The 25770-nt window shown below is 39.0% G+C and overlaps 1 protein-coding gene across 7 annotated transcripts in view; it reads right to left on the bottom strand.

The window, feature by feature from the left end:
* Nucleotides 1-25770, bottom strand: part of SLIT2 (slit guidance ligand 2) — a 453521-nt gene that overhangs the window by 402582 nt on the left and 25169 nt on the right. For all 7 annotated transcript variants that reach the window (XM_090035691.1, XM_090035688.1, XM_090035693.1 and 4 more), the window contains exon 4: nucleotides 19312-19383. In XM_090035691.1, the coding sequence (XP_089891817.1) occupies nucleotides 19312-19383 (72 nt within the window). The remainder of the gene's footprint in view (nucleotides 1-19311; nucleotides 19384-25770) is intronic.

Here is a 25770-nt window from a genome sequence, read left to right as displayed (position 1 = left end):
CTAAAATAACTCTGGATCCTGTGTACAGACATAAGCAGCAGTTAAAGATACAGCACCAGAAACAGGGAACACCACAAAAGAATCCAAAACCCTCTTATTATGGACAGCATTTTCCGCCCCCATCTCAGATCTGATTTCTAAGTACACCTGTGAACAAGCTTAAAGATTCTCAGGCTTAATAGTTATCCAAAGATATAAATGTATACTAAGCTAAGATACTGTCAAAAAGAACTGTCTGATTAAAGTAATACTGTGCTAGAGAACTTAAAACTAGCATCCCACCCCCACAAGGTGGAGCCTTCCCTTGGAAGCAAGTCTGAACTCGTATGATTTATTCCTTTGCCAGTTGATGCTGAAGGATAGCCTGCTGTCTATGAATGTTACATGGAACACTTTAGAAGCTATTTTTGCCCAGATTTAGGGTTGGAAGGGAGCGGGGTAGGGAGGAAGGATCAATAAGTTAAGATCTTTATGGGTTTTTTTTTTTAAAAAAAACTTGTAAAAAAAAAAAAAAAGCATAACATTTACAAAGATTTAAAATGCACATCTAACTTATGGATAGGGCTAGTGTATATATACCAAACTATGCAATTCTTTTAAACATGATTTCTCACCATTTAAGCTGTCATTCAAAAAGTCTTGTACACAGTCTTGCCTAAGCTACAGTGTTGACTACAAAGAAAGTAAGAATGAAAAAACTTATTCCCAAGGTATTCTTTGAATTCAAAAGAATTCATTTATTTCTTTCCACCACAACTTCTACTGCACTTAACAAAATACAGTTTACCAGATTCAATTTAAATCTTATCCAAAGCCAATACATTTCCTTTTCCTATTTATCTTGAGACTTCACTATGCCTCTTGCTCAATTTTAATCTGCTTGGAAATGACTAAATATTTGTTAGTATTTCCACTACAGAACTATTTATCTTCATAGTCATGGTAATATATCCACATAAAAGCAAAGCTGCCAAATCCTTTCATTACAATTTGGCTTTTAATGTGGAGACTAGGGTGTTGGCATTTGCATCTTACTGGACCTGTAACAGCAGATACTCATCATTATCACACTTTCCCTTCATGGCACTGTGTATTTTAAGAAATTCTCATGTGTTCAAACAGTATTTCAGGGTATCAATTATGCATATAAGTTTAGTGCAAGGGGAAGTTTATATATTTTTCTTTATTGGTCCCACTGTGAAGTAAATTTCTAAAAACTCCTATCTCTAGCCTTAAAGCAAAATAAATTCAAGTGACTCATGAATATTTCCAAACAAATGCCCAAAATGTTCACTATCCATCCTTTATAAAATACATTAGCAACCGGAGTTAATCATGTTCTCACCACATTCTGAAAAACCTCATACGTTAAATAAATCTCTTCAGGTAACTTTATCTAAACATTATATTAAAAAAAGGCCAGAAAGAGTTCTGCTGATGCTGGCCAAAAATGCAACCATGTAGATGAGATAAAGCCATTTTAATTAAAGTTTAATTCTTGACAAGGGGCATGGGAGACCGGGGGGTGGGGGGCGGGAAGGGGGACATAAGGCAAGTGGAGGTAGAGGTATATTCAAATGCCTATCCCAGTAAATTCAGGTAGGGAGCATATATCCTTTTGGACACCTTACATCTCAAAGGAGGTATCTCCTTGCCTGACAGATCCATGGTATGGTGGTGATGATACCTTCTGCAGTGAGGAACTAGAATTGTAAAGTGGCCTATTATTCCGTCTACACCTTCTTACATCTACCGAAGGACAAATTTTGATTCCGAATTCACACCTTTATGCAGAACAGAAAAACAAATTGTGCATTCATGCCACTTACCATGCATTCTATCAAATATTAAAAAAGCCTAAGTCTGTCTGTCTGTAATACTTTATTTGCACTCTGATTGGCTGATAGAAACAGACAATCAGAGTGCTCCAAGCATGGGGGAATGTTGCCATGATTCTAAAGCCATGCAGGAGGACCAGGCAGAGTGCAGGAGAGCTGCTGGCCTTGGTTCTCCCACCCCATTCCCTGCAAGTGGTGCTGAGGACCAAACAGGGTAGGGGAGCTGAGGCCAGCAGCACTGGCCTAGTCTCCCCAAGCCCGCTCCCTGCAAGAAGCAGAACTATAGCAGCATGGGGCATTAGGTGGCAGCACTCCATCCCAGCCTCCTCCACCTCACCCCATCATTCTTGACAGGTAATTGGCGTGTATGTGTGTGTGTACACGTGTGTGTGCTCATACATGTATACACACACAAGGATTTAGTCCATCCATCTGTCCATAATGCTTTTGGCCATCTGCACATGTACCACCAAGAGGGCAGGTGCCAATTGGCTGCACAGGCACAAGTTTGAGCCAATGCTGGGGAACTTTGTGGTGGTACCAAACACGCCCCAGCTACCCAAGCAGTGGGGCTTCCTCGTGCTTCCCTGCCTATAGGTGGGGGGGATCATGGTGGGGGATATCAGCCCATCCCCAATATCTCCCAAAACAGAGAAGCAGGAAGGGAGGGGAGCGGGGTGGGACAGGGGGAGGCATCACAGTGGTTGCTGTTGTTGGGGCCAGGCAGTGGGCAGGGAGGGGAGTAGGAAGAGGTCCCCAACAACAGCCAGCAGAGAAGGAGGCTGCATGGGGGGAGGCAAAGTGGGGAATCATGGTGGCAGTTGTTGTCAAGGCTGGGTGGGAGGGAAGGGGAGGAGGGGTCACATTGGCGGTATTCCCCACCATGGCCCAGCCCCAAGAACAACCTGTTGGGAGGGGAAAGTGGCAGGGAGGGAAGGATGGGAGCAGGGAAAGGAGGGAAGGCAGGGGAAGCCCCAGAGTGAGGCAGAAGCAGGTAGGGGGAGGGAGCCCCAACACCAGAGGCTGGAGGAGGAGGTGGCAGCAGAGGGAGCCTTTACATGCTCAGCCCCAAAGGTGAGCAGGGGGTAGAGGGAGGGCCATGTAAACACTCCTGAAATCAGCTGTCCTTGATAGGCATCTAGGTAGTATAATCAGAATTATTATGGACTAGATTACATCTACTAAGGAACAAACAGGAAGACATTTTATATCAGATAACCTGAATGAAGTGTGATATGCAAATTTTGAAATTATAATTCCTGGATTAGAATACAATGAAGAAAGAGACTGTTTAAACACAAAAGACTTCTAACAAAACATAAATCAATTCCCAGCCAGAGCCTTAAAAGAAGAGTCAGGCTACAGTGTAAAAAGATCTATATAATAGTGTGACAGGAGTATTGCTACTGGAGCCCTTCTATTGGCGACTCTGCCCTCCTTGTGGGCCAACCACCTGCTTACTCACTTGCCACACCTTGATCTTAATTAATTGATGTAATTAGCCAGAGGCTGCCTACTTTATGCTCCCTGGTGCTAGGGGACGCTATCTGCACCTCCTTTTCCTCCCCTACACCGCAGCCCAAGCCTTGTAGATGGTACTGACATGGTTTTAACCTGAACCCTGCTGTACTCTGGCCCTCTCCTTGACTTCTCTGGGGCTCCTTGCAGCCCCCACCTTGCTCTGGGGCTGGTGTCAGTGCACCCCAAAAATGCCATGTCCTCCCTGGTGCCAGGGTCCCCACGCTACCATGGAGCCCCTATGAGACCTCCTCCAACCTCTAATAGCTTCACCTGGTCCTCTGGTCAAAACAGTGAGCACAAAAACACAAAGCCCCTGGGCTATAACATAAAAAGCTAAACTGTCCGGCCAAACAACATTCAATCCCTACCGGGAAAATACTCCAACCCATAGCAGCAATCAGGGGCTGCTCATGTAGTCAGGCTTCTCCCCTCTGTCTGCACTGGCCGAGCTCCTCCTCCCTTGGCTGCCCAAGGGGAACTGGCCTCACACCTGGGGCTTAAGAAGGGCCAGGCCCTGCCCCTTCCTGTCAGCTGGCTCCCCAGCTGTTGTCCTAGCAACCAGCACCTGTGACTCTGGTTGCCCTGGTAACTGGCAGCTGGGCCTCCCCCTTCTTGCCACTAGGGGTCTCTCTGAGCTGTTTCTGCTCTCAGGTGCAGGGCACCTGAGTGCTCTGTGACAAATAGTTAAGAAAAGAACACACACAAGCACACAAAAATAACAAATTTAAGGGATATGAATATTTTTTAGGTGCTTTTTCTGGGACAAAAACAAGACAAAATTGTTTAAAAAGTAGATTATGGAAATGAAATTATGCCTGTCTTCTACTGCTCTCCAGAAAACAGTACAGAAGAATTTAATAGTAAGATATTATTGTTTCAAATCTTAAGAATATGGGCCTAAATGCTTAGGAATATGCACACACGCATTTGTAAACCTATGTAATGAACACAGAAGTCTGTGTGCAGAGATGCATGTAATGATAAAGATGCATGCAAAACTGAATATGCACTTAAATGATTTTTTGCTTTAGGACTTCTGTTTTTTACATTTGGGGGAGAAAACGAAATACATTTTTATCGACAAATGCCTTTTAAAGAAACATTTTTCTATTAAAAAAACCTAACAATACTTTTGTACATTACTCTGAAGTTGTGCAATAATACACATCTAAAATAACGCATATAACCCATACATTACTTGCAACTATTTTTGGACAGTCTGTTTAAAGGGACTATGTGTTTAGAGCCAAATTCTGTCATGAAGAAAAACCGTGCATAAGCTGAAAGTCAGTATACAGTGTGCACACACTTATGCTGACCTGGAGCCGTTAATATGAAAAACAGCAGATTTCTCCTTAGAGAATATGCACATAAAGTCAGAGCAGAGTTTTGGTGCATCTTATTTAATGCAATGGTTGGACTCAGATGGTAGTACTGTCACCTTCAAGTCAGAATGTCATTCTCCAATGTTCTGGAAAATATTCCTCACTTTCAACTCAATGCCAATTCTAATCTCCATGGTGCAATTTAGGTGTGAAAACTATTGTCAAGTGAATAATACTTGTTCTACTTGCCTACTATTTCAGTATACTATTGGCCTTTAAATACACCATAGCAGTGTGTCAAATGAATAAGCTGCTGTGCTGAAAGTCTACTCTACTAGTGATTTTTTTTTTTTAAAGATCAATTGCTATCAAAATGACCTAATCAGATGATGAATATAGTGTGGATATAAAGCTGGTTTCAGGGAAAGTTCTCTTCTTCACAACAGCCTCTGTGAAATCCCATCTTACAGAGCTTGTTCTAAACAAACCTGGTAAATTCACAGTATCTGACAGAAATGTGACTTGTGCCATGCTAAGATCATATCCTTCTGTACAGTAAATAGTGTTATCTATAAATGTTTTAGCTTGTATCAGATGATAGCACTTCTACCCCTTCCTTTAGAACTTCATTCTACAGATTACAAGGGATAAGTGTTAGGATGCTTTCCTTGATATTCTGTCAAATTGATATCCTGGGGGTCTTTAAGAGGAGGGTAGATGAACACCTTGCTGCGGTCTTTTGTACCCCAGTACTCTTTCTGCAGTGGCAGGGGGTTGGACTTGATGATCTGCTCAGGTCTCTTCCGACCCTACCAACTATGAAACTATGAAATTTTTAATTCTACTCTTTCTCCTACTTTTAAATTTTTGTATTATAATAATAAAATCTCCTCCAAACATTGTCCTTCCTCCCTTATCCAATCATTGCTTAGGCAATCTATGCACACCCATGGTGCCTCCCAAGTCTGAGGGGACACCAGATGGCTGACCAGAGGAAGCCCCCAGCAGCACTTCCGGTTTCACGTCTGGCACTTCCAGGGGGTGTGCAGCCTATCACAGGGGGTGCACGTGCACTCGCATGCACCCCCTATGCATAACAAATGTGCACACCTATTTATTTTAATCTTTCCTCAAAAGTCAATTCCACAAAAGCCTCTGCTCAATTACCCTCACAATGGATGTACAAAGACTTTTCTTCAATTTGAGTCCTAAGAAATAAAGCAAAAATTGAGCCAGTCCAAACTGAAATGAAAATTTCAATTCAATATAATGAAGCGCTAAAAATTAACTGTGGATCAAACACAAGGTTTAAAATCAATTTTGGTCATGAAAAAGTAAGCAATGAAAATACAGGGCTAGACTCTGGTACCATTCACAAAATGATGACAATGCATGCAGCTAATTCTTGCTCTGCGCCTGTGGTCCTGTGCCTTGGCTACTAACTCAAGGCTGTGGGAGACCCGAATTCATTTCCTTCGATGACAGAAGTAATATGAACAGAGATTTTCCACCAACCATATTACTGGCCTTCCACAATGCTGTTCTGGGTTGGGTTGCTATCACTGCTTCTTGATGGCATTCCATTTTGTATAAAATATATAAATACTCGCTGGATTGGGGACCGAAAAACAGATGTGCCCCTCCAAGGGTAGCATCCCAACTTTCAGGTCAGAGAGTCATGCTCACACACTCTCTCATTCATTGAATATTTCAATATTATACAAAGTGGAGCAGCTCCAACAAAAAATATTTAGGGAAACTACCAAAAGGGTACCCTAATATATGTGGTGGCTACTCAATTTTCTCCTCTGCCTCTCCTTAAAGTTATAAACCTACATCTCCCACCTCCTCAGTAGGTGTCCTAACTGCTGGATATATGAGCAAACAACAACTTAACCATGTCCTCTTCTACTCTGGTACTCAATACCTTCCCCATCCCCTCTGCACCTGCCAAAAAAAGAAAAAAAAATTCTTGGCTGAACTGATTCCTGAATTTGGGTTGAGTTCCTGAAAGTTTCTCACTGAACTGGAACATTTTTTCCTATAGCAAATTATTATCCACCAAGATGATTATTCCAGCTTTACTTTCAATTACCTCTAATGTAACCTTTTCCTTTTGGTTAGGTATTCAGAGCAAAAATTAATAGGCTTACTGCTACCGTATTGTGTTGCAAAGAATGTTTAATATCACCAGTAGATATTTTTGGCATTCATACTTTTCCCCCCACAACTCTCACTGAGTGCTGATCTGGATTTTGTATCAAATGCATTTCCTATACTTCCCAAGCCAATACTACCCCCCCACCCCTCCAAATAACTAATTCTGGTACATTTTACCCACAGTTCTGATGTTACCAAAGGAAATAATGCCAAGGAATAGATTTTTCCCATATCATAATATACCAATGAAATTTGTAGACAAAGCAGTTTTTACACAGTACTGTAAGACTGATGTAGGCATCATAGTCCAGAAATGATGCAAGGGGCAAGGATTTCTTAGGATGATACCTTTTTTGGATCAACTATGCAGTTAGGATAAAGTCTGGCTTTTTTTTTCCTTTAGGTTGTGGATTTTCCATTGCAAACAGCACATTTTGCTATCTTCCATATTACAGTTTTGTAACATACAAAGTTTGTCCAACGTATCAGTGCACTGATCTGGGGGCCTGCACCCCCTGGGAAGGCTGCGGGGCTGTGTCAGACTCCTCAGGGGGTGCAGGCCCCCAGAACTGCATGCAGGATGACAGCAGGCTGCCACTGCCAGCTGGGGCCAGTGCCAGCACTGGGTTCTTTCCAGTGGTCAGAGCGGGCTGTACCAAGCAGACTTGGGTGCTGGCACTGGTCCCAACCAGCAGCAGCAGTGTGCTGTGATCCCACACGCAGATCTGGGGGTCTGTGCCCCCCAGGAGGGCTGCAGGGCTGTGTCAGACTCCTCCCAAGGAGCACAGGTCCCTGGATCTGCGCACAGGATGACAGCAGGCTGCTGTCCCTACCCCAGAACACTGGGATTGGAAGGGACCTCAGGGACAGATGGCAGACACTGGCCAGCTACAGATGTCAATATCAAAGCAGTCCTTCCCCTCTCCCCTCACTCTTTTTAGTTTCTGTTTCCCTGCAAGCCAGGCTTCAAAACTCCAAAATTTTCCGAAAAGTTTTGGATGGTTTCATTTTGTTTCAGAGATGTTTCAGAGCCTTTCACTTAGTTTTTAGATTCAGTGTTTTGGGTGCCAAAATGCGCCAAAACACCTCTGAAATTAAACGGCTGCTGAAGTTTCACACAGCCCTAGTTTTTAGCCTTAAGGTGTGACTGCTTCACTAAGCCGAGCAATACTAAGTCAATTAACATGAGGGTGGCTTACAGCATAAGCTGTAACAAGACCTGAACTGCGATAGTCTTCTAGTGAAACACAAAAGGTAGTTTTCTAGCAGTTGATAACTGAAAGATGCTTATAGATCCCTGCTTACTACCAATTTTCCCCAGGCGATGTCTTTGCTGCTCTGAAAGAAAAAAAAAAAAAAGTGCTTCTCTGACACACAACAATCCATTTTTATCTACACTCATATCTCTGCTACCGTGCCAAAGATGGCCTACTTCTGTATACTACAACTGTTGAATATGACAGCTGGCCATGTTACTTGTTGGGTTAGTTACAGGGAAAAGAAAAAAAATACTACTACAGTCTTCAAAGAAATAATATATTTTGCTTTGTTTCTAAGTTACTTTTAAAAACTTAAGAGAACAATGACTCCTTACACATGGTTTAAATACTGGCCAACAGGCTTGTCTCCATCCATTACCTGCCACTGCACTTGAGGCCAGCTGAGGCATTTTTGCTGATCATCTGAAAAGTCAGACACTAGGTGTCTGAAAAGAAAGCACTTTCTGTGGCATGCACTCCAGTATAACTTCTGCATCCTCTCCAGTCCATCAGTCTGACACTCATTTGGACTGGCACAGTTTAAGACTTATTTTACCAACAGTTTCTCTTGTTTTTGTTTTTTGCCTTGAGTTGGGGGCACAGAATATAAAAAGTATGTATAGCAGAAGGCTTTATGTTGCTATTTTTCAAGAAGTTTACAAAAAGGAAAAACTATCTGTATTTTTCCAAGGACAGTCTTTTATACATTTACCGAGGAAAATTAAATCTTATATCCTGCCCCTTATGGAGGGCATAACCAGGAATGCAAAGAAAGATAGAACACAAATTCCTTCGAATACAGCCTGGATGCATCAGTTAATCATCATGGTTAACCATGGTTAGAGAAGGGGGTAAGTCAGAGGAATTCTCTCAGAATCCAGTTAAGTGAATTCTCCTCACCTCCCCGCCCCCCCCCGATTGTTTCAGCATTATTTTTACTCATGAAACTGACCCCCAGTCCTTTTTTTTTTTTTGGCGGGGGGGGGGGGGGGAGGTTGAATTTTATTTCCAAAATAAGAGAATACCCAATTTACATGGCATCCTTTTAAAATACCTTTCCTACTCTTTTATTATGTAAAGTTACCAAAAGTGGTTAATCCTCTTTTCCTACCAGGTAATATTCTATCCATCTTTTTTGCCCTTTCCCTAAACCAGTGGCCTTATCAAAAGGTAGAAGATGCAGACCAACCAGACAGATTCCCCACTACTGCAAAGAACTACCTGTGCCTACAAGAAGTTCTGCAGGAGGGAAGAAGAGTATGCAACCCCTCTGTCCGAGATAAAATAGTGCACATTGCATATCTGTGGAGGTTTTTGCTTGTTTACTATGACAAGAGTATTTACTAATTGTTGCAAGTTAATCTTCATTAAGGTAATGCTCAGGAACCTCTCCACAATTCTTTGAACTCCATGCAAGTCAAAGTAGCTCCAGCTGAAGCATTTCCATGTAAAAAGACTAAATTATTTCCTCTTGCACATATTATTTATCTTTAATTAATTTGCCAATTCAATACATATGAGCTATCCAAGATGAGTACTCTGTGAATAACCAGTGATGTAGCTTTACGCTTTAATTCCCTTTTAAGTCCTTTTTTCCTCTGACATGTTAATTTAGAATTCCTGCAATTTTTTCCCCAAACCACATTTTAAAAAATAAATTTAAGATGTTTTGTTTAAATGCTATAGCAGGAAACAGATTTAAACACTGAATGATACAAATGTAAACATTATTTTCCATGTATAACTAATATGCTCTCAAAACACGATAATTTTTCAATATTATAGTCCTACCTTCATATATAACTGATGGTATACATTGTTTGGCATAACCTTCCTATAAGTTTTTTATTAGATGTTGTGTATCTTGCACTATTTGGAGGTCAGAGAGGGGAAATATACAGCTAACCCTTGTCAAGAGATGCCTAAGCTTTCCAGACCAACTTGTACAAAAGACTGGGGGACATTAAAAAAAAAGCCACCATATACAAGCAATTCTGGTTAGGTCACTGGTGAAATAAAATATTTTTAAGTGCTTTGCTTTTTATTTATCAAAAGATTTGTTATTATTTAATATTGTCTACTTTTTAAGTTTAAAATAGAGATGAAAGAAAAAAGAACTCTAAGCTAACCCCAAAAGCAATACATTAAAATCTCAGCATTGTTCCCTGAATGTAGCTGTAATTTCAGTTTTTACTGTGGCTAACATGTCTTAAAAATACACCAGTTGCAGAGCAGCTGCTTGTCTTTAACAGAGAATGGTTTTATCTAGTATTAGCTCTAGGATGCAAAAAGCTATTAAACTTGCTTTATAGATCTACATTATGGCAAAAAGCATTATTAAGAAGCAAGAGCAAATTAAAGCATTGGATAGCCTTGACTTTCTCTGATACAATAGAACATATGAAACCAGATTTGTGCTGGCTAAAATGGATATGCATTTTTGCGCTAATACTGCTTCTCTTGCCAATTTCCTGTAGCCCTTTTGAAGATTTCAAACATACAATAGCTACTACAAACACTATAAGATATGCTTCTTTAACCTTCTTTCCTGCATGTAGTCACCTATTTTAAACAACAAAATATTAATGTGGTCAAACTGCAAGCTTTTAAGAACATTATAAAATGCAAGCCTATACTATACTATAGTAATTTTCTACAGAAACAAGCCACTGATTTATTTATAGCTCTTAATAAGAGCTAATTGGGTTACTTAAAAATAAATAGAAAAAGCAACTGTTGCTGCTATTTTAACACTAAAACATTCTCTAAAGTAATGTGCATACACACATACACACAAAAAAAGAGAACTACATTTAAAATGCTGTATAAATCAACGTTTAGGATGAAGGGTCAACAGGGGTTAAACTGTCTGTCTTTCTTGACTAAGTTCATAAATGTCTTTTCTAGCTGTACTTGAAGAAGCAATTGCAGTGTAACTTGGATATTAAAACCTCCAAGGAAACCGACAATAAAAGCTGCTAAGAATTTCACAAGTTTTTTTTTCCTTAGGTGTTAATTAAATGATCATTTAACACTGAAATGTAAACACAACATTTTCATCTACTGACAGCATAGCCTATTATAAATCCAGGGTAATAAAAGTCCTGGTGTTAATACTCTGAACCAAGTTCCCACAACACTCTAAGATGCCTTGTCGTGTCTAAGGTTAAGCATCTAGACACAAAACAAAGATTGCGCCTACTCGACTTCCAGTTCAATTTTCCCATCGCCCAGTGACCTAGGTAACACTTTGAGCAATAAAGAATAAATTTAATTTCTCAAGCATTTTGTGAGGATTAGGAACAATTGTTGGTCTGCAATGACTTCTTATCCTTGGATTCTTTTTCTTCCAGAGCATTCCCCAAGTTCTAAAAGAAAATTCTGATGGTTTAAGACACAGAACAAACAGAACTTTAAATTAGGCTTTTTTCAATCAATTGGAACTGTTGGAGGGGAAGCAATCAACCTTTCTTTGGATTTTTCTCAGCTATTCAGTTACTTCAAGCTTTAATCTTCTACTAGAAGAAACCTACTATCCTGGGTGGGGAGAGCTGTATTTTTTTTTCCTATTTCCCCCTGCATTTTTTACTCCTCTATTCTTTTTTTAATCAAGATGACATGGCTTCACTTAGGTGTCCACTCAGTACAAGCTGAGAGAGTTACAGATGTCCTCTTTATAACATTTCACACCATGTTTTGCACCACATAATAATGGCATTTCCTCTAACATACCTTTTTACTTTTCATTACTTCCTTCTCTGGTGTTCAGTTTCCTACTTAACTACTGCCTAAAAGGCTTCCTATATCATAGTTTACCAAAGCTTTCAAGGCTGCCCTCCAGGAACAACTCTGAGTCAAACCATTAACATAGTTATAGCTAAAGAGATCCAGAAAGAACAGCAAAGCACTGTGCTAATTTTCATATAACCGCAATATGTTATGCAAGTGTGTTTTGCTGTGACATCAGCAGTGTCAACACCAGACTTCCCCCATACACAGAAAGAGGTGTCTTTCTGAAGGCTTAAGAACATTAGGCACCCCTGAGATTAAGCAGCTTTTATCAATTTATTTTAAAATTATTCAGCAGTATTAAAACATTAGAACTCTTTTTTTTTTTTTTTTGCAGGGGGTGGGTTAGAGGGGATGCAGCTGGGATCAGTTAAGAAAATAATATGACTTGTATCTTTTAATTAAACACATTCAAATGCATACAGCAAATAGTGTAAGAGATTTCAAAACACAAAGAGATGTCTATGTTACTAACAGTAAAATGGCTTTAAGCCACATTTCTGCCTGCTTGGTGATTAACATAGTTTTTGAATTTATGTTAAAAACTATTACAAACTGTGTTGGAATGTTTGCTATAATGAAAATAAAATATTTTAAGTGTCCCATGGATATTTGTCATCTGAAAAATAGTATATTATGGGATTGAAGAATATAGATCATATAAAGATTTAAATTATTTGCTCATTTCCAGAGGCTAGTTTACAGCTATAAAATACCATACAAGTAATATCTCCTTGGCTGTAGGATAAAGCAGCAAGGTAGACAAAAAATGTAAAATTATACTTTTATAGTTAAAGAAACATACAGGAAAATTTAAAAGCAATATGAAATCACTCCCCTAATTATCTCATAATATAACTAAAATGTGCCTATGTAATTTGAACAAGCCATCAAAAATAAGATCTCTTCTTTAAAACAAGAAGAGTGATGTTACTAATTAACTTTTTAGTAAGTATGCATGTTTCTCCTAGTTGATTTCTTAATATTACAACACTGTTTTCTATCAGTGGCCATTGTTTCCTGTAGTACCTGGCATAAAACACAGAAGACATGTCTAAAGAAGAGTTTACTCTCTGAGATGAAGACAAATGACAGGGAAATACACAAAATATGCAATAATGCAATTGTACAGACTGTCAGCTGTCAAATTTTTCTCAAGATAAACCATTTTATCCCAGGACAAAATGAGTGCCTGTTGTCTAGGAATAAATCTTGAAAGGGTTCATGGTATAAGAAATTCTAACATACATCCTCGGACATTGCAAAGTGCATCTGAACAGTTATCCCAGGATTGTATTACTGAAGCAATGCCACAAAAGTGGCAATGCATTCAGCTGTTCTCTAAAACCCGATTAGAAGGACAATGTGTGTACATGTCAATTTCACGTTATTTCTGTTCCGGGATAGACATAAGCACAACTTGTCCAGGGACAAATTCAATACTTGTTCCTAGTCACAAAAATTGACCAACGTCAAGTGCAATGACCAACACTGCACATTATTTTTTAGATGACTGCACTTTAAGTTAATTCCAGTTCTACAAGTAATCTCAAATTTAAATATTGAGAACAAAGTTAAAAACTGCTACCTCTAAAATCAGAATGAGTTTAAGTATGTCTGCTATAAAGCCACATATGCCATGATCTTGCCATAATCAACTAGTTATTCTTAGGCTATAAAACAGATGTCATCAAATGAAGCAGATCAACCATGATAGGATTTATCCTGGCACAGGCAATAGGCTTCACTGAGCAAGACGGACAGTATCCATTGTCCCTCAGGGGCCTAGTCCTGCAGGACACCACTCAGGACATGACTCTACAAATAAGGAAACTCCCAGGTTTCCTTGCTTGCACAGGTGTGCCATGGGAATTTCTGGGTGTACCTCTACAAGTAGGGAACCCTGGGGTTTCCCCTGTTTGCAGAAGCATGCCCCAAGTCAGATTATCCAGGCGTGCCTCTGCAAGTGGAAAGCACCATGGTTTCCCCAGTCACAAAAGGCATGCCCCAGGTTGGAATCCCTGGGCAAGCTTCCGCAGATGGGGAAAGCCAGGCAGGTGCTCCAAGGGTCCCCAATCCTTCATACTCCAGGAATTTCCCTGGACAGATCCATTGCAGAGGAATTCCTGGGGCTTGCTGGATTGGGATCCTGAAGCCCTGGGAGTGCCTACTTGAGGCAACAGGAGAGCACAGGCAACTCCAGGCTGCTAAACTTCTCCTATCTTAAAATAGATGTCTGCTGCAAAATAGCAGTGCAAGTTAATATTAACTTTTGTCACAGCCACAAAACTGTACATTTGTGACATAACAAAGGCCATGCAACTCTGTCTGCTTTCACTTTGTGCCACCATAAACATTTTATGGTGGCACAAGAGGTGACATCTGTTTGCAGCCTTACTGCTGACCATTCCTTTTGTTCCTGTTACAATATAGCTATTACAGTCTTGTAATGAGTGTTCTCGTATGGTTCTGGAGTCATGTTTGGGGTAGGGTCAGGGGGAGATTTACAAAACATTCATTTGAAACATATTCTGAGCACACGTTTGTGGTACCTCCAATCTCTATATAAAAGTGCTATTTTAAAATGTATTACTCATATATTAGCCCTTATGCAACCCCAAAGCCCCAGTAACCTATTTTTGCATCTACTGCTTTCATACTAACAGAATAAGAGTTTCAATCTGAACCAAAATATAGGGCATGAGGAAAAATTTCACACACACATGCACACTTTACAAGGCAACTTAATCTGCAATATCTCCACCTCCTTAAAAAGAGTACATTCTGGTTTTTCCATCCCATAAACCAGTACTGAAACACAGGTATTAAAAGCCTGTCATAGTTAGCTTACCATGCATATTAAAAGCCTACTGTATGCCACTTCTATGCTATAAGAAAACTACATTTTGGAGAAGACTTATAGCTTCCAAGTCCTCCCTTTGGAAAAAGATACCAACAAATTGAAATTTAGATTTTGTCAATGTAAAAAATTATAATGGTTTATGATGGTGACCTTCTCAAATAAAGCCTCCTTGAGCAATGCACATGCCCCACACTCCTAGTGAAAGGTGCTAGCAATTGTAAAACTATGGCAATATACGCAAGAGCTGAAACCTCCAAATATAGCTTCTGTCCAGCAGCAAGTCCTTTAAATCTACTTGAAAGAGGAGACCCACTCAGTAACATGTCTTATTATAACTGAGGACTCATTCTTGCTGCTCACTGGATTTAACCTCCAAACTACCTAGTTATATTTTGAATACAAGTGTTTAGAAGCTTTGCTCTAATTTGCTATCCCAAGGAGTTAAGTTACTTTGTTGAAGGAGTTCATCAGATGGTAAACCATCTTCCCTACCAAATACCTAATACATCCGTTTACTTTAATCAATATTTTAAATACTTCACAAATCTGTCATTTTTCTTAAGTCTGCTATATAACTGCAATAGGTCATAATGAAACAAAGTAAGTTAATGAATGTTAAAATAGAAAGGTCTTGTTCCAACCACGTTCATGCACCTAATTTGTCACTCACCTGACTGACCAATTCTGGGTTTTGAAACAATCTCCTGTCCCTCAAACCATGCTATAGCTATAACAGGTATATATGTTAATGATGTAAATATGTTATCTCAAAGCAGTTACAGAAAAGATAACTGCTGTCTGAAAAACTTTCATCCTCTTCGCATCAAACATCTTCAGTGTTCCCAGCAATGGAAATCAGCAGTAGTTATCATGGCAGTTCCCTGGATGAGTAATGATGTCGATCTGACTGGACAACGGTAACCGTAGCAACTGTAACCTGCAATTCCTGCGTAACCATTATTGGATTTATTGTGGCAGGGGCCAAAGAGGCCAAGAGTAAAATGAAGCAAAGAACTATGGTGTCTGACACATCTAGTACCACACACTTTAATCATAGCTGGCAGAAATTAATTCAGGAGGAATTTTTTGCAGGGGCTCCCCATGCAGTTTTCTACTTTTATTCCTGGCTGCAAGGCTCTTAAGCCAGGCATCTTAAAACTCTGTGCCCCTGACAGTTACAATACACTAAGACTTTCTCTTTTAAATAGGAATGTTTCATAAATGTGCTTCTTACAAGTTTCTCATTGATAGAAAGGGAAGGTTTACAGTAAAGGCAAGGAAGTGCCTCGATTACAATTTAAATGAACCACTCTTAAGGTTGTTCTTTTCCAGATCCAGTAGAGCTCAAGGCTGTAACTTGTATCATAAAATATGATCTGCCCAATAAGGGAGTTTATCAACTGAATTAAAACATTTCAATAAAGAAAATACACATTCTTTGTGTATAGAATTCAATGCCCTATACATGCTGCTAGCTAAAAAAAAAAAAAAAAAAAAAAAAAGCATCTTTGAAAGCCAAATTCTCAAACAGCTTTGGATCTAACACTTGGTATCCTGCAGCAAATGGTGATCAATGAACTGTGATTTAAGCAGTCAAAATCTATCTTCCTCAGATAAGCACCCACTAAGCCATAACAGTTCTCTATATTAAAAAGGTACTATAGTTGACGTTAGACAAGTTAATATAAATGGGCACATGGGTCACTGGAAACAATGCATGCCATTCTCACAATAAAACATACTTGTTGAAAAAGCTTCACAAAAATTATCATCCAAGAAACTCAGTGGCACATGCATACAAATATTTCAATATTAAGAGCCTTAGAAGTTTGGACGATTATCAAAATGAACTCAAATTTTCTTTAAAAATAAAATAGAAAATCAAGCAATTAACTTCAACACCCCCCAAGTATTTTTCATACTATGCCCCCCTCTCCCCCCCACAAAGATAATACTTCACCTAGAATTATGCTAAAATCACTTGTGGTTAAACTCTTAAAAATACAAAAACAAAAACAAAAACTATTTTAAAAAACCCGTTTAGCAGATACAGCCACAAGTTTAACTATTTTCAGGTTTCCTGAAAGTGTGTGTGTGTGGGGGGGGCGGGCACAGAGAGAGAAACACACAAAAATACCACACATCTTACCTCCACCATGGCAAATCTGAAAATATGAACTGGGATTTTCAAAGCACAGAGGATATTCTGACATAGAAAATTATGTACTGTCTCTTTTAAACTCACAACTTACTGCTTTCTTTTACTTGCACTTCCCATCTGTCAACAAGTGTTTGTAATTTTATTACACTGTCCTGTAGTTTATGCAGAGTTGGTATTATTTTACAGAGTTCTGTTAATGGACTGGATAAATGGTAATGCTATTTAAACTAGTCTCCTGCTCCAACAAACACAGCTGCAACTGTACTACTATTTCTGAGCAAACATCTTGACCTGAACATGTAGTGCTCTCTCAACCCGTCCAAAGAGAAATTGGAGCAGACAGCAAAGGGAAAGCATAGCCGGCCGCTGGCGGCAACCAACCGTGTCTAATCATAATTCACATACAGTGTACCCTCTTTCTTTTATATTGCATTTAGGCTACACAACAAGCATATGTGCTTCTTCACCTGGCATCTCATTTACAGCCAAGGGTCAAATGGTAATTATTATTCACAGAAGCTGAATAGCATATTGAAGAATTTGCAGCATACACGCTGTATTATTAGCAGTTAAAGTTTAATTGGCTAAGCAAAACAGTAAACATAATTCCATCATCATCTTTAGACAATTTGACAATCCCTTTCCAAAGAGATTATTGTTCAGGATATACATGTAAGCAAGTCCACAATTGCTAATATATAAATAAATAGCCATGTACAGATCTGGCAGTAATCAAGCTATATAAAATCTGAGCCCTGACCACATACAGCCAATATGTATTAAAATTGTTTTGTTCAGGACTGATGCACCAGAATAGCAAGAGAAATTTTAAATCAAGAGCTTAATTATGCTGGTTTTTAAGTAAAGCTAAGATATATTTTTGAAACATGTCTCGTGTGTTTATTTATTTATTTAAACATGTTATAACCAGACACACACACTTTCATGAACTGTTCAACAATAACCATTGGGCAGAAGAAATTTAATACATTTATAATTCCACAAGTGCATCTCAAAATAAAATGTAAAAAGTTGACTTTACTTTAAATGTGTACTTATTTTATTCTGCAAGCTATATCTCATTTTTATGATGCATGAATTAAGATTTAACAAGCAGCATGCCAGTGATAGAATAACTCAGAACTATCATCCCCATATCACTTCACTCTTAAGTGACAAATTTCAATTCTAATGTTAATTCTCTGTAATATTTTCATACTTGTTAATATTTAATTTTACAATATATGCACATTTATCACAAGTTTGAAATTCCATATTTTTTAATATTATGGGAGAAACGTACTCTAAGCCAATTTTTTCAGATGAAGAATTTCTTAGGAGAGAACCCCTTTGAGTACTGCTGTCTAGTAATCTCATGATGTTTCACCTACAACGGAAGCTTTTGCTAGTGCATACATGCACACACACGCACACAAACAGCTAAAGGCAACTTTTTTGCATTAAATGTTTCTTGCTATAAATACAGACATTTTAATTTCCCCCACTTAATATTAAATAGAAAACACAAGTAAAGATGCTGTGTATTTAAGAAATTAGAAACAAGTTAAGTCCCCAAAGTGAAACTTACTTTATAAAAATTCACCTCCATGTACACGTCTAACTACTGCAATGGTGCAATCAACTATTTTCTCTCAGCTTCCTAACATACAAGATCAATAAAGAAACTGACTATCCAATGCATAGAGTACAGAATCATTTGCCAGTTTCTTTTTCCCCAATTTAATCTGCAAGAATCAAATCTCACCTGAAATCTATAATAAAGTGTCAAGGATGCATCTTTGATTATACTTGACTATAAATTTGTACCATCTTGCCAGGCTTTAAGTGCATCATGTTCCACATCCTATCATTTGAAACTGTCTTCTTGATATATATTTTAATAAAATAAATTAGTAGAAAGTAGGCATTTTTCATTAGATTATCTAAAGTCCACTTCATATTTATATTGTTAAGAAATTGCCTTAGTGGTCCACAGGTATAAAAACAGAATATCACAAAACAAACAAATGTTTTTGCAATATCACTGGACCAACAGCTGCAAACCCATCACTTTTCGGCTTATTGTTTTTAATTTGAAGACAAAACAAGGGAGAAAACACTCTTCCAAAGGCTCATTCACACTTTTTGAAATGGAAGTTTGGAGGGGGGGAAGAGGGGGACTTGCATGACTCATGACAGACTTTTTGTATCCAAGCAAGAAAATAAACCAAAGAAAATGCTGAACTGAAATGGATAGGAACTATTTAGATTGTTCTTGATAGGATAAAAATAAGTGTGTGCTCCAGGAAAAAAACAACAGAATATACCCATTTTTAAAAATTAATAGTATGTGCCAGGTTTCCAAGATTATTAATACTGGGTTGTGCTTACTTACAGTCTGTATAACTTCGGAGTTCCCAGAAAGAGTAATTCAGAAAGCAGTTGAAGATTATTTCTGTTTAGACGCCTTTTGAGAGTAAAACAGAAAAAATAGGTTACAAATAAAATGCAGAAGCAATGACATGCAAATGCTTTGAGCAGGTATCTCTGTACTATAACAAGCTGCTTATAAAGCATGGAAAGGCTAGGCAGTAATAGTCCACTAGCAGAGACATGGTCCACGGTAAGTTTACCATAGGCTAATTACATTTTCTGGTCTCCCTAACAGTACATATCACTTAATTCATTTTATGAAAGACTATTTTTAATGTAGTCAGTTTGGATTATTCACTAAATGGGAACTGTACCTTGTGTAAACAAACCAAGAAACCCCAGCAAAAAAAGTACCGTTCTCCATCCTTCTATATTCACCTTACACTATGGGGCAGTACATAAAAGCATTCTGTGCCCATCAAGGTTTTCCAAGAATGCATATATATCACACATGCATCACTGAACACCAGTTATGTGATAATATAATTAAAGATCCATATAATGCATATGTACAAAAGACAATAAACAAAAGGTTGCTGTGGAAACTGAAAGTCGGGAAATTAAAACCTAAATTAAAGCCTTAAACTTAGTACTCAATAGTTTTGCATATAATTTCCTTTGTGTTGCTTTAAAAATAAGACTATGGAAGTAAAGTAAATAAGAATATTTTACATGGGAAAGGAAGTAAACCAACACATAAGCAGAAATTAAGAAGTGATTTTACAGAAGAAAAACTGCAGCTGGAAATGGGAAGAAATCTGTTTTTAAATGAGGTTTCACATTCAACTGACTGGCAAGGGTCAATCCTGCTTAGCTTGCGGTGACAAGTTCAAAATCTTCAGTAGTATGGTTGCAGGCAATCCACTGCCAACTATAACTGATAGTCAAAACAAATACATACTTATCTTTACATTAAGAACACACACACAGAGGTAAGATAACACTTGGCTTTTAAAGACAAAGTGCCCTGGAGCAGGTAGTTATGTCATTCTAGTACAAAGCCCAAATAACTTCTTAAATATGTCTGTACACATAAACATGCACAAGACAGGCAAGACCAGGTATAGTCAAAGCTGCAAGACTACTTTCAAAGCAGCCCATCACTGAGCAGGGATCACACCAAATAAAAAATTGTAACTCCTTAGAATTAGAGTTTTGTTTTAAGACGTGATACTTCTTTTTCTCCTGGACTAATTAAATAGAGTAAGATTTTTCAGTCTCCTACTGAAAGGTGGGAGTGACAAAAGGATAACTTAAAATTCGGAAAAGCTTCCCCAATGTTTTCCAATTTGACTGTGGATCCTCAGCACACACATTATGGCTCCAATTCTATAAACATGATAATTTCACTTAAAAAGCATCAGGCAGAAGATAGGGTAGCCTATTAGGGTAGATGCATACATTCCCAGGACCCAATCTATGATGTGTGGCTTACGTTAAGTTGCATAATCATGATCATGCTCACTTGTGCACACACTCATCAGTGCTGGGGACATGATCCAAGTAAGTTAGGGCAGGGAAGGGGCATAGTTAACATAACTCAATGAATCAGAGAAAGTAAAATGCACCCAAAAATTGAAGTAGACAAATATTAAAAATAAAAAAGCCATTAAAAAGTGGTAGTTAGTTGTGAAGTCAAGAAGCAATAACTTAGAAATAATGAGAAGTGAGTGAAAGTTACAGTAGACTTGTGCTTAAATGATAATAGAAATAAGGGCCCCTTTCCCTTTTAAACAAAGCAACTGAACAATTTGGATTTAATCTTGCAAACCCATAATTACAGATCAAAAATCAATTGAATGACTTGAATTAGCAAGGGCAACTCACAAGTGTGAGTGTTATAGCAAGTCTTTAAGATATAGTTATTCAGGATTAACCCTTCATTGAAAACTTTTACCATTCCTGGAGTCATTTGTTTCATTCCAGCTTTAAAACAAAAGCACCTTTACAGGATTTTAATTTAGCTAGACTGTGGGCAAAGTAATCAAAGTAAGTTTAATTTAACAGCAGAATCCAAATACTAACTGATAACATTTTTACAACAGTGTCCTTATCACACCCTGATATAAAAATATGCCAACTGATCATGCAAGAAACCAGAAGCTCAGAAAAAAAAACATAGGATATCATTATAGAAAATGGTATTTCACAAACAAGAGGTACATTGTGTAGTACCTTCTCTCCAAGCTGTTTGCAAGGATCTGTAAATTAAACCTTGTTACAATTATGATAGTATTTTACAGACAAGACAGATGCTGCAGCACACATTCGCCAGTGCCACAGATGATAAAACTCAAATTTTCGACAAGATGCAATCAGTCTTGGGGGAAGATAATGAAGCAGAGAGGAAATAGACCGTGTGCCTACAGTTAAGGCCAAGTTGAACATGCCATTTCCAAGAGGGGTTCAACCCTTGTCCTGTATGCTACCTTCCCCTAAAAAAATGGCACTTCCTCTGGATTCTAAATTAATTTTTAGAATTAACAAATCCTTTATTTTGAGAAATATTTTTAAGAAATGTGTCCTACAAAGAAAGCTAGCACTGTGTCAATTCTTCTGTAATGAATGACCTAAATGCAACAATTACATCCACAAATCAGCGAAGCAGCAAATCAGAGCTAGTGCCATACTTGAAAAGTTTTTTTCTTTACCAGAGACTGGAAAATAATGTTCTCCAAGAGAAACCAAAATAACTAGCCACTTTCAAAATGGCACTCTCTCCTAGCTTCTCTTTAGAATAAGACACCATGAGTAAAGATGCCTGTTCTTAAACAGGGCTCTTTAACTTCTAACAGGGTTCTAATATCTTCCTGAAGACATTATGGCCTAAAAGCCATTAGGAATAATGAGAGATATTTGCCCTCATTGTTCTGAAACCACCAGATACCCTCAAACATTTAAAGTGAAAGGCTTCAGTGGGCTTAACAGGGTAACTTTTTGATTTTCAAAGGAAATTCTGAGCTACCGTCAACTGAAAAAAAAAAAAGTCAATTATAAAGATCACAGTAAAAAAGATACCTTTCAAACTGATGTGTGTATATACATATATTATTGGAAGAGAGAGCAAGATATAGAGAGAGAATATGATAATCTACTCTATTCAAAAGGAAAGTCATGAGATGAATTTGGTGGGGGTATGCAGAAAAGTGTAAGAGAGCAGATGGGAAACTGCTGGTGTTCAAAGGATGTTTTACGCTTCTCCACTGCTACAAAAGAACAATGTAGCTAACTTAAATAACTAGTGTGTTCCACCTGGCTTGCACTACTCCATCATGGTATGAATAGCTATGAGCTCAAGATAATCATTTTCAATTTTTAGGGTCAAATGTAATTATCCCACACTAAAATGTGGATGCACATGTTCTTCATGCACATTCTGTTTGTCTGTTTGTTTGTGAAAGTGAGTGTTCATCAAGGCCATCTATGTACACCAGCCATGGGCAAAATGTGGCCTGCAGGCTGAATGCAGCCCACCAGTCCATTCTATCTGGACCGCAGGGCCCCTAAAAAATTTAGAATATTAATAGCTATCTGCCCCTGGCTGCCTACCATGTGGCCCTCCATGGCTTGCCAAAACTCAGTAAGCAGCCCTCAACCCAAAATAATTGCCCACCCCGATGTACATGCTCTGTGAATCCTCATGCTCAGATGTTACATTATGAAGTGTGGAACAGCCCTCACCCTTCCATGATTTCCTTTGCAATTCAAAGCTCAAGAAATCTGAGACTCCAAAAAGCAAGGATGCATGATAGTTTAGGATCCACACAGACTGTAAACATCTCAGCGAACTACTGTTATTATGGGCACATGTAGGTATTACATTTAGATTGACCTAACCAGAGAGTTTGGTCAATTTAAAATTACCAATCGTACAGACATATAGAGGGCTTAAATCACCCCCCAAAAATGGCACACTCAATTAAGTTAGTACTAGTGCATATCCAAGAAGATGCACTGAGTAAGCATTTCTGGTATTCTTTGGAGATGAAATAGACACTTTCAAACAATTTATCTGTAGCTAGAAATATTTAGGATAACAGACCAAGGCTAGGGACAGACATTACACATAAGCTGGTTTAAGTAATTAGAAACTGGTTTAAACCTGTAACAGAACAATATTCAGTGCACATAAACCAGTTTGAAAATGGCTGAAACCAGTTTGAGATGAACCTAGTTGAATGTAGTAATAGACTTAACTGATTTGGCTCAGACTGGTTTATGCAATCTCTGTTCCAGACCCCTTGCTAGTTAAGATAAACCAGACTCCCCCAGCATCCCAGAATGCTCTCTGGGCTGGGAGGAGCCCTGTTCCATAGCAGAACTAGTCCTGCTCCTCTGCTCACTGGCTGGAGCTCTAGCAGAAACTGAAGGTGCAGCAGGGTCTGCTTGGCTTCCCCTGGCCCTACCACCCCCCACCATCCCTGTTCAAGCAGGGATCCTCACCTCCCTCCCATCTCCCACAGCACAGACCCCAGTCCCACAGACCCTAGGCATGTGGTGTGCTAACTAATGCCGAGAAGTGTCTGTGTGTGTTTTTCCAGTTTCACTGGGAAAGGCAGACAGAACAGTGGGGCTTAGGGGTTTTTGGAGCTAATCAACAGGTCATACAGTAAGCTGTTTAAGAAGAGTTTGAACTAATGAAGAGAGGCCATTTTTTAGCCGATGGGGTTATAAACACTGTTATCAGCTTCCTGCTGGCTTGCTTGCCTGTCAGTTTGCTGCAGACAGTATAAAGAAGCAGGGAGGGAGATTTAAAAGCTCTGTATCATCAACAGATGCATGCACTGCATACCACGCTAGTGCTAGCAGGGGGGTGGGAGCTGGCAATACTCCCGCCCCTTAAGCAGCCAGTGTGGAAGAGCCTGGGATAGTGCAGACAGACCGCCCTAATTAAAGCATCCTATCAGGGCCTGGCGACTCCCTCCTCAGCTCAACACTAAATAAGGGAAGGGAGGGCTGATTTAGCACTCCCCTCCTTACCCCCGAGCTTCTAGTCTGATCCACTGCAGGCAAGTGCCTGAATTTCCTCAATCTAGAGCAAATGTCTGTCCAGTTACAAACTGGTTCAGCCTAGCAGGGTTAAACTAACCTGCAAAGCTTGAATCAATTCAGGCTCAGGCTTTTTGAATGTCCGTTCCGAACCCGAGTGATTTAGTCTTTTCAGTATACGGCAGTCTCGGATGTAACTAGGGTTCATACTTTCTTTTTTATCCACCCAACACTAAAATAGAATACCAAGAAGGTGGTAAAATAGCCAGCTGAGATTGAGACCACCTAAAAATGAACTTCAAATGAGGCCCTTGCACCTCCTCACCTGTATGGAAGCATAAATCATTTATAAGCTTCTTGACAAAGTGAAGGCCATCTTCTCAGTGATACAAGGAACATACAGAGAAGCTCTAACACAGGCTCTACAAAGCTTAGGAGGCATATATACAGAAACTGAGGAGTGCTTCTGACAGCTGGCACTGTCCTTTATGTAACTATAGTAGTCTGATTTGAGCAGTCAAGCACACAGGCAGGTAACAAGCCAAGATAGTGACTATGAAACAGGACTATAAAAGACTGGCTTGTTTCTGGTACAGACAGTAAATCAAAAATCCTGACCTTGTTTCTTCTGATTTCAGAAATCACTTTGGGGGAATCAGAGGATTTCTTGAAACTATATTTAAAAAAAGCTTTGTTCCACTGTTTACTGACTCAGGAAGTCTACTACACTGATGCTGACTAATAGGAGATGAATACCATACAGGAATACCCCATTCTGATGTCATGAAGCCCAGAATTTAAGGGCTTCTCTGCTGTGAGGAGAGAAGCACATGCCCCTGTGTGTATTTACACATGGAACAGCTGCTGTGCAGCATACCTGTACTACAAAATTTTAGATAAAAAACAGGAAATCCATACAAGCTAATCTAATGGCTGATGTCTAGGCTAGATGTAACCCAATTCTTGTGGCTCAGAAGCCAAATCTACAAACACAGGCATTTAACACTCTATTTAGGTTCCTAAATACCTTTGTGGACCTGAGCTCAGATTCTTTGAAATAGTTTCACCCCTCCCCCCCCCACACCCCAACTTTCCCCTGCCCCACTTGGTTTGTGGCTCATATCCATTTAGCAAACCATTTTGCGAAGACATGCTGCAGAACTAAAATCACTGTCTGCGTGAAATTCTTCTAGAGACCAGGCAGATGAAAATCAAAGTTGAAAGGTCTTCATGTGGAGCTTAGCAAGTAGCACTATAAACACACATGCTGATATGTAGGGTACATATGTGCAAGGCACTATTACGTAGGGCTGTGTGAAGCTTTGGTAGCCAATTCAATTTGGAGGAAATTTGTCTCAATTCAGGAACCAAATCTCCAAATCCAAATTGAACTGGGACACCAATTAAAAGCTCTGAATCAATTTGGAAAAGT

This window comes from Crocodylus siamensis, chromosome 2 (assembly GCF_052110815.1).
Source record: "Crocodylus siamensis isolate JL-2025a chromosome 2, ASM5211081v1, whole genome shotgun sequence".
In the NCBI taxonomy this organism is placed as follows: domain Eukaryota; kingdom Metazoa; phylum Chordata; order Crocodylia; family Crocodylidae; genus Crocodylus; species Crocodylus siamensis.
Note: the sequence above shows the minus strand (reverse complement) of the source record. Positions and strands in the feature narration are given on the sequence as shown.